At 41.1% G+C, this 17,090-nt stretch overlaps 1 protein-coding gene across 1 annotated transcript in view; it reads left to right on the top strand.

Moving 5' to 3' along the window:
* PRKCSH (PRKCSH beta subunit of glucosidase II) overlaps positions 1-15,618 on the top strand; it is a 199,565-nt gene extending 183,947 nt beyond the window's left edge. Inside the window, exons 16-17 of the mRNA XM_069231886.1 lie at positions 2,279-2,423; positions 15,349-15,618. Coding sequence (XP_069087987.1) covers positions 2,279-2,419 — 141 coding nt within the window. The 3' untranslated portion in view covers positions 2,420-2,423; positions 15,349-15,618. The remainder of the gene's footprint in view (positions 1-2,278; positions 2,424-15,348) is intronic.
* The last annotated feature ends 1,472 nt before the right edge of the window (positions 15,619-17,090 follow it).

Raw genomic sequence — 17,090 nt, forward strand, 5'->3', positions numbered from 1 at the left:
TTCAAGGAAAACGGGCTGCATTACAAAAAAAAAAAAAAAAAATGCTTTATTGAAAAGCAGTCACAGACATGGTGGTCTGCTGTCTCCAGCAGGCCACCATCCCTGTGAGGGCCGCCATTCGCAATGGGGTTGCAAATTGCAGCCCACCTCAAGATTATTCATGAGGTGGGCATTTGCGACCCCCTTGCGAATCGCAGATGGTGTCAGGGACACCATCCTACATTCTGATTTGCGACTCGCAAATTGCGAGTCGCAAATCTGAACCTACCTACATGTGGCCCCAAATTCTTAAAGAAAGTCACAAAGTGCACCCATGGTATATGCCTTTGAATTAGTGGCTTTCAAGAGAAGTATACCAGGAAATCGTACCCAAATAAAATATTTGTGAACTGTATTTTAGCATGGGTAAATACGCATGTGTAGATTTGCTCATGTGAAAATCTATTGAGCATTTGCAAGTTCATTTTCCCTCGAGCCACTTTCTTCCCAACCCTGGAAGAAGTTTTAATTCTGCCATTGTCAGGAGTAAATTTCCAACCTTTCTTACTATGGGAAAATATTAGAGAGAAGCTGGTGAAAATCTTTAAAACATGCAGGTTAATAGGTTTGCAGACTCAAAGGCATTCCAGCCCTGGAACTATAGCTTACTGCTTCCTCCAGCCCCAGTATGCAGATCTGCAGAAAGGTGGCAAAATAAGGAAATTGCTACAGTAGGGATTGAAACTGCAAGTATTCAAGCCCTACCATGGTAGTAGCCCTGGCATAATCAGAGAGGTTATTATCAGAGCTCTTACATAATGATATTGCTGCCATAATTTGTCGCCACACTACATGGCACCAGAGGGACAAGTAGATCTTTTTACAGGACAAGTAGATTTGAGAAGCAACCTGTCCCCTAGACAAGTAGATATTTTAATAAATTCCACATCCCTGAGCCTTATATAGCAAAGGTTGCACTCAAGAGGGGTCCAATGATTCCAATAATGCAAGTGGGACCTAGAAACCTTCACAGCCAAGTGGGCAAGGAGAGGACCACAAGGTATCAAGTACGATCCTAGCTATGTAGGGGGGACGAAGGGATGTCTGTACATATGGGTGGATGTAATAAACATTCTTTTTATTATAACGTGATGCATGTCTAACAGTAAATCGCCCACTCCCATGTAAGCCTCTCCCACCAAACCATTATTAATTCAGAGTATGATTTCTCAAATCGAAAAAGATAATCCAGCTCTCCAACACATGCTAATAACTTATAGATATAGTTTGAAATACTGCATAAACATCACACAAGTCAGACATCCTGAAGGCCTTTTACAACATATAACATTGTTGTTGTTTAAAAAAAAAAAAAAAAAATTTATAATGAAATGTTGGATCCTGTTATTTTAGCTGGATTTCATTTGATTTTTTCATTTAAAAGTAACAGTTTGAATAAAAACACTAGTACAAATCTATTTGCTATAGCTGATTTTATTATTTGAAAGAAAAAGGTAAAGAAAATTAGGGAAATGGAGCTAGGGAGACAACAGCTTTGTGAAGCACAATTGTAGTGCTGCCCGTTAAATGGAAGCAACGCCTACGTCTGTAGATGATCTGTTAGTTCATTTTGGCAAGATGGAAAGTGGCTGAATAATCCTTCCATCAACAATGCCAGGTTGGTGGGTGGGTCATTTATGATTCCAAAGAAGATTTCCCAAATGGAGAACCAAAAGATTTTTGTTTGCATTGAGGGGTCCTTATTGGTAGCCATAAATACTCCATACAACATCAAGCGCAGTGAGAGTGTTAATGGGAATAAATAACTCAGAGATAATAGTTTATATTAGCTAGCGATTACATTTAAAAAAAAAAAAAAAAAAAAAAAGCCTGACCCAGTTTGGTGTCTGTCCTTGAGTCTTGTGTCTAGAGAGTAATGTCTATATGGAGGTGTGCATAGATCCGTAAGTGGCTACTTTGCATATGCCTTAAATGTGAATATTCCTCCGGATAGCCCTGGTGGGATGTTTTCCTTTGTGAAATGAGTCTGTGGTCTTTCTGGTAAGGTTTTATTAGCATAGTAATATACATGAGACAATGCATTTAGTTTTGGACTGGTTTGACGTGCCAATCTGTTCACAAAGGGTCATTGTTGATGAAATGTCATTTTACAAATAGCCAATGGTGAGTTTTTTTTTTAACCTCTAGCTTCTTCATCCCTGAGTGATGCAGTTTACTTTTGCCACTGTGATACTGCCATGTCTCCCATTCCTCAGTGAAGTTGTTTCTCTGCCCCCAGGTAAAACTTTCATGTGGAAAGGAAACCGTTGTGACGTCCACCACAGAGCCCAGCCGCTGTGAGTACCTCATGGAGTTCTTCACACCAGCCGCATGTATAGAGCCACAGGAGGAGGACCCTTTTGACCATGATGAGCTGTAAGCAGGTGAGTCAACTGCGTTACAAGGATGAAAGTAATTAGTGAGGAATGTGGTAGTTCCTGGATTTGCAAGAGATGGTCTTTTGTCTAGGAAAATCTCACCACCTACATTGAAGAGGACACCTCCATCTTTGGAACAATTCTAAATTCATAAGTATTGGAACGTCTTCACCAATGTGCAAGATTAAGGATCACTCTTTGAAGACAAACATCTCTTAAAATATTTTCCTGGCTATCCTAGGAGACATTTACGATTTTTCATCATAAAACTAGAATGGCATTCCAGCTAGCATTTAAAACTCAATACCCTGGAGTGCTTCTAATGGAAGAGCAATGTAAAGCGATCTCTCAAAGAAAACAATGATTTGACTATTTTAAGCCAGGGAGGCTGCTCCTGAGTGCCAAAGTGCACCGCGGTGTCATTTGGTTCTAATTTTTTGTTTAGTCATTGAATTGTGCCCGAGGATTAAGTTGCTCCCTGGATAATGTTTATTTACAAAGACTATTTTTAAGGAATGTTTCACCTAAATTGATTCCTTTTAGTGTTTTATTCTTAAACCATTTCTTGTGGTAGTAGTTTTTTTTTCACCTTTGCTTCCTTCTATCGGGTTTTGTGATATAAAGTCTTTGCATTCTTCCAGATGTCCACTTCCAGCCCCTTATGTATTTGCATGGTAGTGGCATTGACACATGTGGAAGATGAAATTGGCTCCTGGAGGTGGTCCTTACCTGAAAGTTCTATGAAATTTTCCCCCTGAACTTGGTCCTCTAACATGTAACATCCAAATAATTCACAACAAATCCGTGCCCCTCTGTGTGGACACTTTCCCGCTGCTGATGGTATACTATATGGGATGCAAGAATGTCTTTGGAAACCAGTCATTAATATGTAGCTAATCTGTTCTGAGATTAAATGTATATTGTATTTTTGTAGTCGATGGTGCTACATCACATAAAATCCCCTGCAAAATGTCTCGAGGATAAGAGTTTTGAAGAGATAGTGAGCGCATTCTGAGGATACAGCTCTTATCTCTCCTGTGTGGTGCTAAATAAACATCATGAGATAGGGAGTACCTCTTCTGCAACTTTTTTTTTTTACATTTTCTTTTTTTTTTCTTTTTTACAGGTGCTCCAATGGTTTATCTAGAGCTCTTGGATTGCTTGATGATTCAAAGATGCTAGTCTCAGTGGGCAGCCACAACAGCATGCTGGAGCTGAGGGTGGGCCATATAGCCCCCAAGTCTGTTTTTTTTCAAGCAGTAACATCTGAGACATAAAATATTTTTGCAGCCTATAAAATAGGTTATATTCCATTACATTTCTTTTAAAATGTTACTATTAATATACAGAAAAGTCACTAGAAATTAGGCATCTTTAAGGGCTTATAACTGGGCAGTATTCCAGCTTGCCTTGTGGCGGGCAATGGAACACTGAGCTCTGCCTTTTTCAACTTTTTTCCTTACAAAATAATTTCAGATCTTGTTCAGAACAACTTGACTCAATCTCAAAGTCTTTTTACCTTAAGAGTGTTTTCTGTCAGAAGATTTTGCCATCATTGTTTGCCTTTTTTTCCTCCCACATGCAGGACACTTTGCAAAATCAGGTCCCTATGATCTGAATATACTTTCCTTTCCTTACAGCCACATCCCGGAAAGGTGCAAGTGCTGCAGGACCCTTTTCAGGCACACCCTGAACGACAGGCATGAAAAGGAGGAGCTTCACATGCAGCAGGGGGCGCTATCAGTTGTAGTAGGGATGTCACACGAGCAAGTACAGGTCCGTCCTCTACCAGTGCTGTACCCCCCATTCTCTGAAGATTCCCCCAGGGGGGATATCCAAAAAGAGACACCTCATTGGACGAGGTCACTCCCAGTGAACATCAAGGCAAGGTATGGTGCCTCCTTGTTCACAGTCAAATACTCGGTTTAAGTTGAAAAGAAATGGAGGTACTTGACATGGAGAACAAGAAGATGTGTGATGTAGTGAGAAATCATGAAGCATCCATTGACTTCGAGGCACACTGAATCTTCATTTTCAGTATGTCTGAACACTAATTTAGAAACATGTAAGCAAGAACATTAAATGCTGCACCGGATTATTTTAAGACTTATTCACCATCTAGACCATTATCCCTGTTGGTCATATTGGATTCTCCAGCTTTCTGCACAACCTTCTCTGCATCCTGTGTCATTCCCTGTTCACCTGCTTACTCTAGAACACCCAGTTTCTCCAGCAGCTCCACTGCCTCATATGCTTCTTGTTGCTCCTCCTTCTTCTCGTCTGTTAGTACCTTTTGGCTTCTCAACTGCTCTCAAGACTGCCTATAGCAACAAGGAAATCAAAGACTCCTTTGCCTCGATCCAGCTCTCTTTTAGGATCAAGATCAAACTCAAGACACCTCTCTCGTTGTTCAAGACATGTTTCCTCTTCTAGACTTCGTTCTAGGCATTGAAATCGGTGTAGAACATGTTATTTCTCTTTTTGGCCATCAACATCTTCTGACATAAGGTTGTCTTTGCACCCTTTAACAGATTTTCCACCAGAACGAATCTCCCCAGTTGGGGATACCAACACGTTTCAAGAGGTGCCCATAAGAAGAGCTAACAAACTAAATATCCCTCTGGCAGTTCGAACATCGACCACTTCAGTGATTTTTGAAACTCTTAATCAGTGTTTATCCACAAGGGTGCCTAAAGCATCACCGTCAAGGCTACAAAAAAGTACAGCCTTCTTGAACAGGATCCTCTTTTCTTTCATTCAGTTCTTCCTCCTGACTCTGGCGTGGTGTCAGCAGTGAAAACATTTCATGCCACTACTCCCTTGTTTATGTTTTCACCAGAAAAGGTAAGTATAAACCTCGATTCTGTAGGGTGAAAAATGTGGAGTACGACTGTTACAAACATGAAAACTGCAAGTACTGTTTCCTATCTGAGCAGATACGACTGATCATTATGGGACTCCTTCTTGCAATTTGTTCCTGATCTACCAAGAGATCTAACAGAAGGCTTTTGTAAAAGTTCTTAATGAGGGCATAATGGTGTCCTATCAAGGCATAAAAGTACAGCTGCAGACTTATCTATTTTAGCTGCACATGGATACTGTATGATTTGGCTTTAATGAGATCTTGTTGCTTTAGACTAACAACTCGCAAGCCAGAAGCTCAGCAGCAAATCATAAATTTGCCTTTCTTTTCTACAACTTTATTCGGAAGCCAGAACACCTGCAAAAAAACAATCTGTGGAGGCTTTGCCTCCCTCCCAGAAAGGAATGGAAATTTATTGCTATTACTTTTTGGAGAAAAAGGAAGGGCCAAACAATGAGTTCAGACCCATTCTGGGTCTAAAAGTGGCAAACAAATGCATACCGAAAGAAAAGTTCACGGTGCTAGCATTAAATCAAACCTTTCCACAGAGCAATCAAGTGAGTTGGCTATATACCAGAAATCTTCAAGATTTCTCCTTCCATATGTCAATAGCCAAGAAGCGACTCCGGTTACTGAGATTATGGTTGGCAAGTAATCATTATCAGTACAGGAACCTTCTATTTGGCCTCTACCGGAGGACATTCTCAATTTGTGTGTCGTCCGGAGACACAAGATTTTCATTGATCCCCAGCCATACAAGTCATCAAAATCTCAACAACCTTTTCAGCATTTTCAAATGTCAGTTTCTATTCTCAATCATTTATGACTTCATGCTAGTCATGATAAATAAACATAATCTCCAGTGCAGTCCCTTCACTGTCCAGGAGTGGTTCTGGAAATTGTATCCTTCGGATGCAAGTCTGTTATTTAGACTTCTGAATTATCACAGCCTGCTGAAGGCAACCTTCCAAACAGCAAAATAGGTATAGCAAGTGGTGGGCTCCAGGGATTCCTGCATCTGTCTTGTCCTGAGCGCATGTCTCCAAATGAGCCCATTGTAGGAATGTCTGGAAGACCAGTAATGTCACTTCTCAAGCAGATTGAAGGACATCATTCTTCCTTTTACTGCAGCTCCCTCTCTCAAGTGGTGGTGACAACGGAGAACCCCATTAGTTGAATTACTTCATCAAGACGTCCAGTCCCCGGGAGTAGTGGCCTATACTTCCCCCCTCTGGTTGGGGTGCGCACTTTGATTATCTTCAAATTCAGGTAACTTTGTCCTCGAAGGAAATGACATATCCCATTAGTCTGCTGGAACTGTGATTTATACACCTGGCCAGGAAAGCCTGCCTTCCTTCCTTCCTTCTTTCAGGGCAGGCTCTTAGTTCAGATGGACAATGCGGTAATGATGTATTATTTGAATAAGCAGGGAGAGACGAGATCCAGAGCCTTGTCGCTAGATGCCTGCAACCCCTTTCTCATGAGTCCAAAAAACACAAGCAGATTCTCTAAACAGCTTCAAGTTGGTTCTCAGCTGTTCTGTACTTCACAATGTTTTCTGCAACTGGAGCTTCCCTCAATTTTTCGCCAGCACAGAGATTAAAAAATGGCCAGACTTCACCTCAAGATTTTATTATCCAGACATAATGTGGACTGTCCTATAGATCGACAGGTCTGACAAATTTGTCGACGCTTTCTACTCCTTCACCCCTCCATACACTTAATTCCAGCAGTAATCATCAAGCTGTCTTTTGCAAGAGCAAGAATGATTTAAGTAGCACCAGAATGGCCCCATTGATGGTGGTACACAGATTTTCTTTACCTGTCAGAAAGATCACACAAGAGCCCGTCATTCAAAACAGACCTTCCGCTTAAGTTCTGACAGTAGATGATGCATCCTAACCTACCATTTCTTGAGTATGACTGCCTGGCTCCGGAGCTCATCCAATACTGACACTTTAGCGTTCACAGGATTGAAAAGACATTCTAAGAGAAGCTTAACCCCATTTTAAAGAGCTTCCGTCGCCTTCAAATGGAAAGCATTCTGTTTTTTGGTGCTCTGGAAACAAACTGGATCTGACCACCGGCCAAGAAAAACCTTTGCTCCAATATTTGCTTCATAGGGCCAGTTCCGGTTTACAATTCCTTTCCATTAAAATTCATCTTGCAGCTATTAATTCCTGAGCATGCCCTTCACTAACACCTTTTTTCAAGCTCACAATGCTTAAGGACTTCCTAGAGTGCATTAAAATATTTTCACTAGACATGTAGATCTTTTTTTCCCTGGTAGTTAAGATGGTAAATCCATAAGATGTGTACTGTGACATGTTATAGGTTTATCATTTATACCAACCCACAGTGCTTCCTTACAGCAGCTTTCTTGTATCTGTAACATTGGCACACAAGGTCAGAGGTCCAGTCTTATGTTCCCATGAACCATATACAGTGTTTCGTAGCAACAGACAGTCATGAGGACTCATTCAAAATTCTTACCTAAAGCAGTTTCAGATTTTCATGTACACCAAGCCATTAACCTACCAACGTATCACTAATTCTCCAGCAGAGAGTTTTGTCCACACGCTTGAAGTTAGGAGAGTTCTAAATTTCTATCATGGTAAGACTAAAGAAACATGAAAGTTCATTAAATGTTTGTAAATGTTTCCCCTTTATGCACAGGATAACAATGGCTAAGCAATCTCTGCCCAGACAGGTATTTTTTTAGCATTCTGCTATGCTATCAGAAAGCAAATAAAATGTTACCTGCCAGGCCAACAGACCATTCTACCAGAGGTACAGCTGTGATAAGGAGAAATATTGCCATTGCTGAAATCTGTAAAGCAGCTACCTGGAGGCCTGTTCACACAATTATGAGACACTGTTGTCTAGGTACGGATTCTATGGCAGATGCCCAAGTAGAACAGGTCTCCTTGAATAATCTCTTTATTTAAATTTTGTATCTTCACTGTAGCTATTGGGGATGGGCTTGCTACTGTATTCACTGTATATAATTATCAAGTCAGATCCCCTGAAGGAGAAGGAACGGTGTCTTACCTGTATTCATTGTTCTCCTTCAGAGATTCTCCATTGAATTAATAAGCAACCTTTCCTTCTCCTAGGTAAAGGAGACAAATATGATGAATGTGTTCTCTATATTAGTATTCCTTGTCTCAGCCGCAAAACAAGTGAGCAGTACAGTATCCCATCTACTGGGCATGATGGGGTACTGTAGTCTGTGATCTTTAAACATGCGGGACAATCTTCATTCAATTACAGCTGCAGCATATACGTCTACGTTGGCCTGATTCCTTCAACTCAGTGTCCTTTAAAAGGTTTTTTATGAATTACGTTTTTTAAGGTCACTTATTTTCAAAGGACTTTTCTGTACTTTAATTATAGTTGGCGTTTTTAAAATAAATGTATAGAGTTGACAACTATAGCCTATTTTCGAGGGTGCAAAATTATTTTATGTCACATAGAAAGCCTTGACCTTTCTTGAGTACGGCAAAAATGAAAGCCAAATAAGAAATATTCAAAGAACCGCTATGGGATCCTGCATGTGGGTGGGACTATTCAGTGCTACTGATTTCAGCAGAGCGGCCCCTAGAGGGGAACTAGGACTACAGGTACACATTTTTGTGCTTGTTTTTATCTTTCTGACCACAATGTGCTCCAGGGTAAACTTCCTAGTCTTTTCTAAGGATCGTGAATGTTAACGAAGATTTGACTATGCGGAAGGAAAGATTACTTGTAATCTTTTCTTGCCAATGTGGCTATTTTCATTTAAATCCTAAACACTGCCTTTTTCACCAGTTGAGCCAGGAGAATGGATGTGGATGGTGGGATTTAGAGCATCTCTTACTTAGCTGACACAATGAAAAGGTGGACTGTTGGATTCTGGAATAAAATGACTGTAATAGAGTTGCAGATACAGTTTCTCTCATTCCTTTCTTTTTGTTATTAAGAAGTAAATAGTTAAACACAGACTTCAGTGGGACTTTTGTGCTTAGGACTATTGATTGCTTATGCAAAACGTTACCTCAAATAAAGAATACATTTTCTGAACAGGTAAATTAAAAGAGAGGAAGGATGCCACATGTAGGCACAGTGGCCATAGAGTTTATAAGACATAATAGCAAATGAAGATTGCACTTTTGAGAGTAAGCAAGATGGATAGATTGGGGAGCGGCACAAGCAGTGATTCTCACAATATCTGATTACGCTGTGCTAAATTCAGACGGTGCAGTCTGGAGATAGCAATACAATACTATAGGAGCTACCCAAAAACCCCATATGAAAATGGGCAGAATATTTTGTGAACTCACCATTCCAGTAATGTATCATTAAGAAAGAAAATCAATGACACGTTAAAAAAACATACTGACAATGTTCCTTTTATGGGTGTTTTTCCCCTGTGTGCGGCAGTGAATGGTCTCTGTGCACTGCAGCCAAGGCCTTGTACATCAAAAACTTGACAACTTTCTAAGCAAACCAGTGAGGTACCAGTTAGTGGTATTTGCAAGAAGTGAGATCACTCGCCCTTTAACCCAAGGTTACACCACAGGGAGGAACCCTTGTCTGACCTTTAGCCCCTCCGTAGCCCCATACTGATGAGTCATTAGGGGAAGGAAGGGCCAGGAGCGAACACTACAGAACGACAACAGATTGCTTTCTAAATATTTTATTGCAGTTACATTTATACAGCACTTTCTAGCCCTCACAAGGTGCTGAAGTGGTTTACGCCAAGCAGCACACTGCACTGAAACTGAAGGTCAATGATTAGTGGTTACTGGTATTGCTGGTACAGAGTTTAGACTAATTCTCTCAAGGAGATCATTTCCTGTCTTCATGTCCACTCGACGTCTTTTTTTTTCTTAAACATTTTGATTAACAGCACAGCGATACAAAACTCGGCGAACAGGTTCATACTCTTATGCACATGACCTATTTAGGGGTACCAGTTTTTACTGTATTAAAAGGCAAAACAGTCCAGACAATAAACCCTGTATGTGCATTCATCCGTGTAAATAATCCCACACAGAACGTGAAAAAAAAACAGACAGCCAAGTAGGAGATGAAGCGTTATGTGGGGTGGAAAGTAGTTGCCAGCATAGATAAAGGGTAACCAATCGAGTGTCTTTGAGGTGGATTAAAATGAGTATCAGTTAGTTATGATAATTACTGGAAGTGTATGACTTCATACATATCAATAGTGGGATTGATAGATGAGCAGGAAGAGATCAGGCATTTGCTAGGTTGCACTCTGACTTTCAAAGAAAGACAGGTTGTGATTTTTGAGATGAGGTGTGGGCAATTTGTATAAATGTAACAATAAAGATTAAGCTGAACAAGCATATGACTTAGGCTGTACATGAAGAGTAGTCGTGCAGAGGATGGAAATTAAGGACAAGGGCACTTACAGAAAGAAAAGCAAGATGACAATCAGAAGTTATAAGTCAAGGTCAACATTTTCATGTAGGCGCAAAGAGTAGACTTTTGAGATACATGCACTCCAAGGATACAGAACTGAAGAAAGAAACATCTTTATTTGCATGTGAGATAGTGATATATTAAGTACTTATGATAGGCCTTAGAATCAAGGGAACAGTTAGTCTGCTGTTAGGTTATTCTTAGACCCCTGTTTAAGCATTGACAGCTGATCAGCTGGTGGGATTCGAAGCATAACGTAATGGCTTGAAGCATATATAGGGAAGTTTAAAGCACTTTAGGCTACGCTGTAACAATGCAGTATCATCATGTTCAAAGCAACTCAAGAGAATATACAGACTAAATAATGAAAACATCGAAAGGAGGTTTGGCAAATGCTGGCGCTATGTCTTCTGATTTTTACCCTTAAATTTGCCACAAAATGTTTTGCCTAAGTACGAATGTAAAGCATTTGGATGACCCTGGTTTAGCATGGCACAGAATGGAGGTGAGAATAGCTTCCCAGACGATGGAAATGCTTTGCCTTGTAGCAGGAAGGAGACCACTACACACAAGTGAGGAGGAGACAGGCCACCTGAAAACAATTCAGTGACATTTCTCTTTCAACAAGGAGATGCATATTAGTCCACTTTAGAAATGCCATTTGCTGGATGGCATGGAGAAGGGATGTTCTTCCAGTTTGTCTTCCCAGGTGAGGAAGTTTCTAAGTCAAGTCTGTCCCTGATTGCTGCCAGATGACGGCAGCCAGGTGCTGAGATCTCACACTTCTGTGCCCCCATGTTGTGGGTGCTCCAGCTTCTAACCAACCAACAGCTTCTTGCTGTGAAAAACATCACTTTGGACAAAGCATGTTTCTTGAGAGCAGCCTCAGAAGGACCAAAGAAGCCCCAATCTTACACTTGGCTCATGTAGGGAAACGATCAATGAAAGTAGAGAACAAGGCATGTGGTTTGGTGTGCTGGGGTTTAATTTCTGCTCCTACGAGTGAAATCATTTACATGGACCTGTGCTGGTAAATGTGGTACCTGCTCACTGCTAGTAGAGAGGGAGATTTTGAGTTACCAACCCTTTTGTGAAAACCTTCATTATGTTAATTGTGATCAGCAGCCACCCCCTGCCTTAACTGATTTAATGGGTCCTTGTTCAGGGAGAACACTTACACTACTTGAACAGCAGCACCAATAGAGTGGGGCTACTGGCACTGTGTATGTTGCACTTTTGTAAACGTTGCTTGAGTATTCACCATCTTATAAGATGTAAGCATTCAACTGCCTTTAAACAGAAGCCCCTGGGTCACATGGATCATGGAACAGGGAGAATGAACCTTAAGGACATGGTCTGACAGCTGAAAGGGTCTGCACCCTTGCACTTCCAAGGTCAGATATGTTTACTGCTGTTAGCCCTGAAAATATCCCCACAAGTTAACAAACCTCCTGCAGAGAGATGCATGTAAACACTAACTCCAAGGTTATAAAGTGTTGGATTGACTCTGTATTGTGTCCTTCTCAGGGAGTTAAAATGAGTGCCCCGAGTTTGGTGTTGGTAACACCACTTGTAGCACCACATTCCAATTTTTAGTATGCACTGTATAGACTGTATTATTACCCACAGGGCAGTGTAGCCAGAAACCCTAAGAAACATTTGTAAATCACTTACTTCAGCACACTTGTCCCATATCAAATGTAAATAGGTCAGCTAGCACTGGTGTTTCTGTTACATTCAGTATCTTGTAATTTGCTTATCTTTTAGTAATGTAGTCTGCAAACCAACAATGGGCAAATTACACACAAATGACACAGAAATGCAGTTCATCTCTTTGGAAAATACTGGCATGATTTGTGCATGAGGAGAATTTTGCCAAGGCTGTACTACACCACTGCCATGGGGAGAAACAAACTTCAACATCTTTACGATTACAACATTTTAGGATTTACACCATCCAGACATTTTCTTTCAACATAGTATATAAGCCTGTAAGTCAGCAACAAAATTCAGCCAGCATCTATTTATTTTTAAATTGTTAACAATACACCAGAGGAGCAGCTTTACCAAGTCATTGGGTACTAAGAAAATCATAACCATTCAGATCTATTTGCAGACCAGTGGTAATAAAGTGCAGTCTCCCAGCACCAGCATGGTGTGTCTTTGTTACTAAGGAGGGAATAGGCTAGCCACAAAGCACTGCCTGCAGACTGTCATCGCGGGGTTAAAGTGAATTGGTGGCTCTAGCCCCCTCTAGTACTTTGCACTGTACAAGAATGAAATGTTGCATGAAAACTATGGAAGCACAACAACTGGGAAAAAAAAACTATTCCAGTAAAAAAAAAAGATGGAGTAAATCATGGGATATACAACGGACTGCATCGCTGACATGGATTAGTTTCAGGGGTTGAAAGGGCTTCTAAACGTTTTAAGTGCATCTACTTCACAATGTACTTCACACTAGCAGGGGAGCAGGCGGCACTGAAAAAAGCCGCTTACTCCTAAAGTCGCACCTTTCACCTTCAAGTGACACCCACTGCACAGCAAGATCCTTTGTTGCGTGCACCAAGAAAAGGCTTTGCTTAACTTTATTAAAGTAAAAGGCTCAGTAAGTCGCTCTTTATGCGCGCTCCAGCAGAAAATCTTTGCGTGAGGAATGAGCAGGGTGCGTGCCCACCCACGCGCGCAACCTCCCGGAACAAAGCTAACCGCTAATTAAAACAAACTATAAATAAAGATTGACAAACCAAAAAGTAATTAAAAAACTTTAGCAGTTCATTGGCAACCACGGTTCGCAAATGTATATCAAAGGCAAGTGCTCAGTGCAAATAGGTTAACACAAAGTCCAGATTAAGGCAAGAAAGCATAGCCCAAAAGTGTAAAACGGCCAGAGGCTTTGGGGTAAATTGTAGAGTGCATTGGAAATTAATTCCCATTTAAATATGTACGCTGCAGTTGCTATGTATTTTAGTTTCTTTCGAAAAGTTGGTGCCCATTGTGTTTTGACCGTTATGTTATTCAAGGGTCATCATTAGGAGGGAAAAAAGTGTGCTGGAAACACTTAATGATACTTAGTCCATCACGGAGATAGACCAAGTTGAATGGGAGAGTTGAAGGTTCAAACTCTTGTTGACAACTACTAATAAAAGGGGTAAATCACAGAATTATCAATTGATCCTGAAGTATCATTGTGTGAATGACTGGCTATTTGCAACCCTTGTCTTAAGCCACTGATGTGCGGCAAGTAGCCAGATCGTCAATTTGCCCAGTGTATAAAATAGCAACAGAAGTCTTTTAGTCCATGCTTTTGGAAGGCCTTCTCCTATATCTGTTTATGCAGTGAGTTAATCCTTTTTGCACTGACCATGTTATGTTCTGCATTAGCAATAGATTTGCTGAAATTAGTTTATAATGAATTGCCAAAATGTGATTCACATTGCCTTTACGTCGGTCTTTATCAGTTTGTACTCATTGATTGTCAGTATGGTTTATTGAATATGCTATTGAAATTTTAAAAGTTTGTTTGAATGGTACCACACTAGAACAATGTTGTCATGTTAAAAAAATCTGGATAATAACGGCAGGGAGCTCTGAGGGGCCCTGAGGGGCCAAAAATAGGAGGCGGTACTAATGGTGGAGCAAGGGGGAAGCAGAGACGTACCTGTCAGCGAGATGTTGAGAGAAAAATGATGGTGCTCAAGAAGGTATAAATGGCAGTTTGGTGCCCAGAAAACGGTGTCCTAGAGGTGGAAAACAGTGAAATACAGTGAATTTATGTAATCATATGAATTCCTTTTCAGTGTGTTCTCCCTCTGTCTTTCACACACAATGACTTCTACACCCTTCATTTGCTCCCTCTCGCCCAACTACATTTCCACACAATCTTTTCTACCACTTCTTTCATTCTTCCCTTTTCAATGGCTCCTCACACTTTGCTCTTTTCTACTCCTCTTTCCACCAACCTTATATCTCCCAATTGTTTTACATTTTTCTTTTTCTCCTGCTCTTTAGTTGGCTCTCATCCTTGTTTAACCCTCTCACTTCAATTCTACTTGTCTCTGCCTTGATTGTGGTATTTTTCAAATCCGCTGCCCTTTTACTTACATTTTCTCTGCCTCTCCTTTCTCTTCCCCTCTACCTCTTCTTTTCTACTTCTTTCTCCATCCCTGTCCTAGATTTCTGAAATTGTTTCCTTTGCTTGCTCTTTTTATCCTTTCCTAACTTTCTCTCTCCTTTCTCAACTTACTCTCTCCTTTCTCAGTCTTCACATCTAACTTCTACAATTCTTTACCTTTCCTAACACCCTATTCCCGGGTTTTATCGACCGTTCACCATTGTCCCTCCCCTCGATCCAGCTTATATTTCAACATGTCACTGTTCTACTTCTTTTCTTATTCCTTTTAATTTCCTTTCCTCTAGTTTGCTCGCCCTCTCCATTCTCAATTTCACCCATTTCCCTGCTCCTTTTCTACCCGATCTTTCTCTCTTCTCCTTTGGGATGTCACTCTCTTGCTTCAATACCTACCTTCTATGTCCCCCATTTTTCATCAGTGCTCGCCTTTCTCTGGCCCTTCTCCGTTTTCTAAACTTCCTTCTCTCTCCGCTAACTACAATTTTCTCTCCTCTTCTTTCCCCTGACAGGCTTTTTCTGCACCAGGTGCAGCCTTTTGGACCATGTTCTGGAGAGAGGGCCTCCTCCCAAATGGCAGAACTCGGGAATACAGAGTGAACCCAGCAAGATATTGCGCAATCAGGAATACAGAATAAGTCCTTCCCCAAATCCCCACCCCCCAAAAAATAAAACATTCCTCCCCCACGTCATCTGCATACCTCTTGAAACTGTGAACATTTGTGTTTTGTCTGTTTTGAGACTCTGAATCATGTTTTAATAATTAAAAGAAAAAAAGGACAGCCTGACTAAAACGAATTTTGTGTTATTTCGAGTATATTCTGTGTACAAAGACAAACAGTTACCTTACTGTTGGTAGCTCTAGTATATTCTGTGGTGGTGGGTACACACCAATTTGCCTGCAGGTCACAGGTCTACATCCTGATACGATAGTTTATTTAGTCCATCTGCTACAGATCTGTTTTCAGCCTGCAGGACACATCGAGTGGATCTTGCCCAACTCATCCTTTCTTTCTCCGAAGCGGATTACGAGTGCAGATGAGTTGAATAACTAACTATTCTCCTTGCTATCTGCCTTATCACATTTACACTTACTCTGCTAATATCAGCTTTTAGTGTTTGCTTTTGTATTTAGATTGATTTAGCTATTTATTTTTGTAGTACTTTAAGGGTGTAGTCCCCAAAAAAGCGGACAAAGGGCAGGGCCATTTGAGAACGTTTGCCATGCAGGAAGAATAGAAAGGCAGGAGATGGGACCTCAATGGCTAAATAGCTGACCTGAGCTAGAACACCTGTTAGTCCTATCTGCACGTTCCTTTGTCCACGTCGTATGCGCCTAGGGAGGTCTCCTTGAGCTTCATTCCCCCTCATCTGCCACCAGTGACAGAAAATAGACTGTGCCTAAAGGGCAAAATGTGGTGATAAATGTAATGCAACATTACATTTATAGGTAGTAGAAATCCAAAGGGTGAAGCTGAACAGAAGCCACCACAGTTAATCATGGCATGTTTACTGAGTTCATTAATACATAATATCCTCTGTACAATATACGGAAATACTTTAACAAGAGAAATATTTGTGTTTGTAGCATGTGTGGCCTGACATACTCATGCTCTACATACTGCTGCCCTCTGTTGTTGGGATCGGAAGAAGTCTTTTGAGTCACGAGATACGAATGACTTCACCTTAGGTCGTAGATGTGCATGATCAGGACTCCATTGTTAGATTGTTTTTCTCCCCCATCCGGACTGGACGTCATTCAGCATGCTGCTGGTTTTCGATGTGTGGTGCCTGTTCCAACCTTTGATTCTTAACAATGAGCAACTAGGCATTTCAGCCCTCTAGGCTACCACATGCTCCAGACTACCTTCAAAGAATGAAGACTCTCCTGAGGTAATGGAAAGGACCATACTGTCAGATGTCTCCAGTGCCACTGTAAATATCACTGGGCCGATGTCCACTGTGTCTCCAACCTGTGTTTCCCACTGGAGACCGTCAAGAGCCACTGCAACAGCTGGTCGGTGTTTTGCTGCAAGAAGGCTTTATTCCAGCATTGACAGATACTGGGCACACAGCAAGATGGCCAGGCCGTTTTCAGAGACGCCAAACATCATCGGCAAGGCCGACCCCCTGGATGCTGAAGAAAAGCACAAGTCACGAGAGCTCCCAGTCCACCAGCCCTGCCCCAAATACATCAGCTGTGATATCTCAGAGTAAGGCAAGGAGTAGTTCCTGGAAGACAAAGAGGTTTCGT

Source organism: Pleurodeles waltl, chromosome 4_2, assembly GCF_031143425.1.
Source record: "Pleurodeles waltl isolate 20211129_DDA chromosome 4_2, aPleWal1.hap1.20221129, whole genome shotgun sequence".
In the NCBI taxonomy this organism is placed as follows: domain Eukaryota; kingdom Metazoa; phylum Chordata; class Amphibia; order Caudata; family Salamandridae; genus Pleurodeles; species Pleurodeles waltl.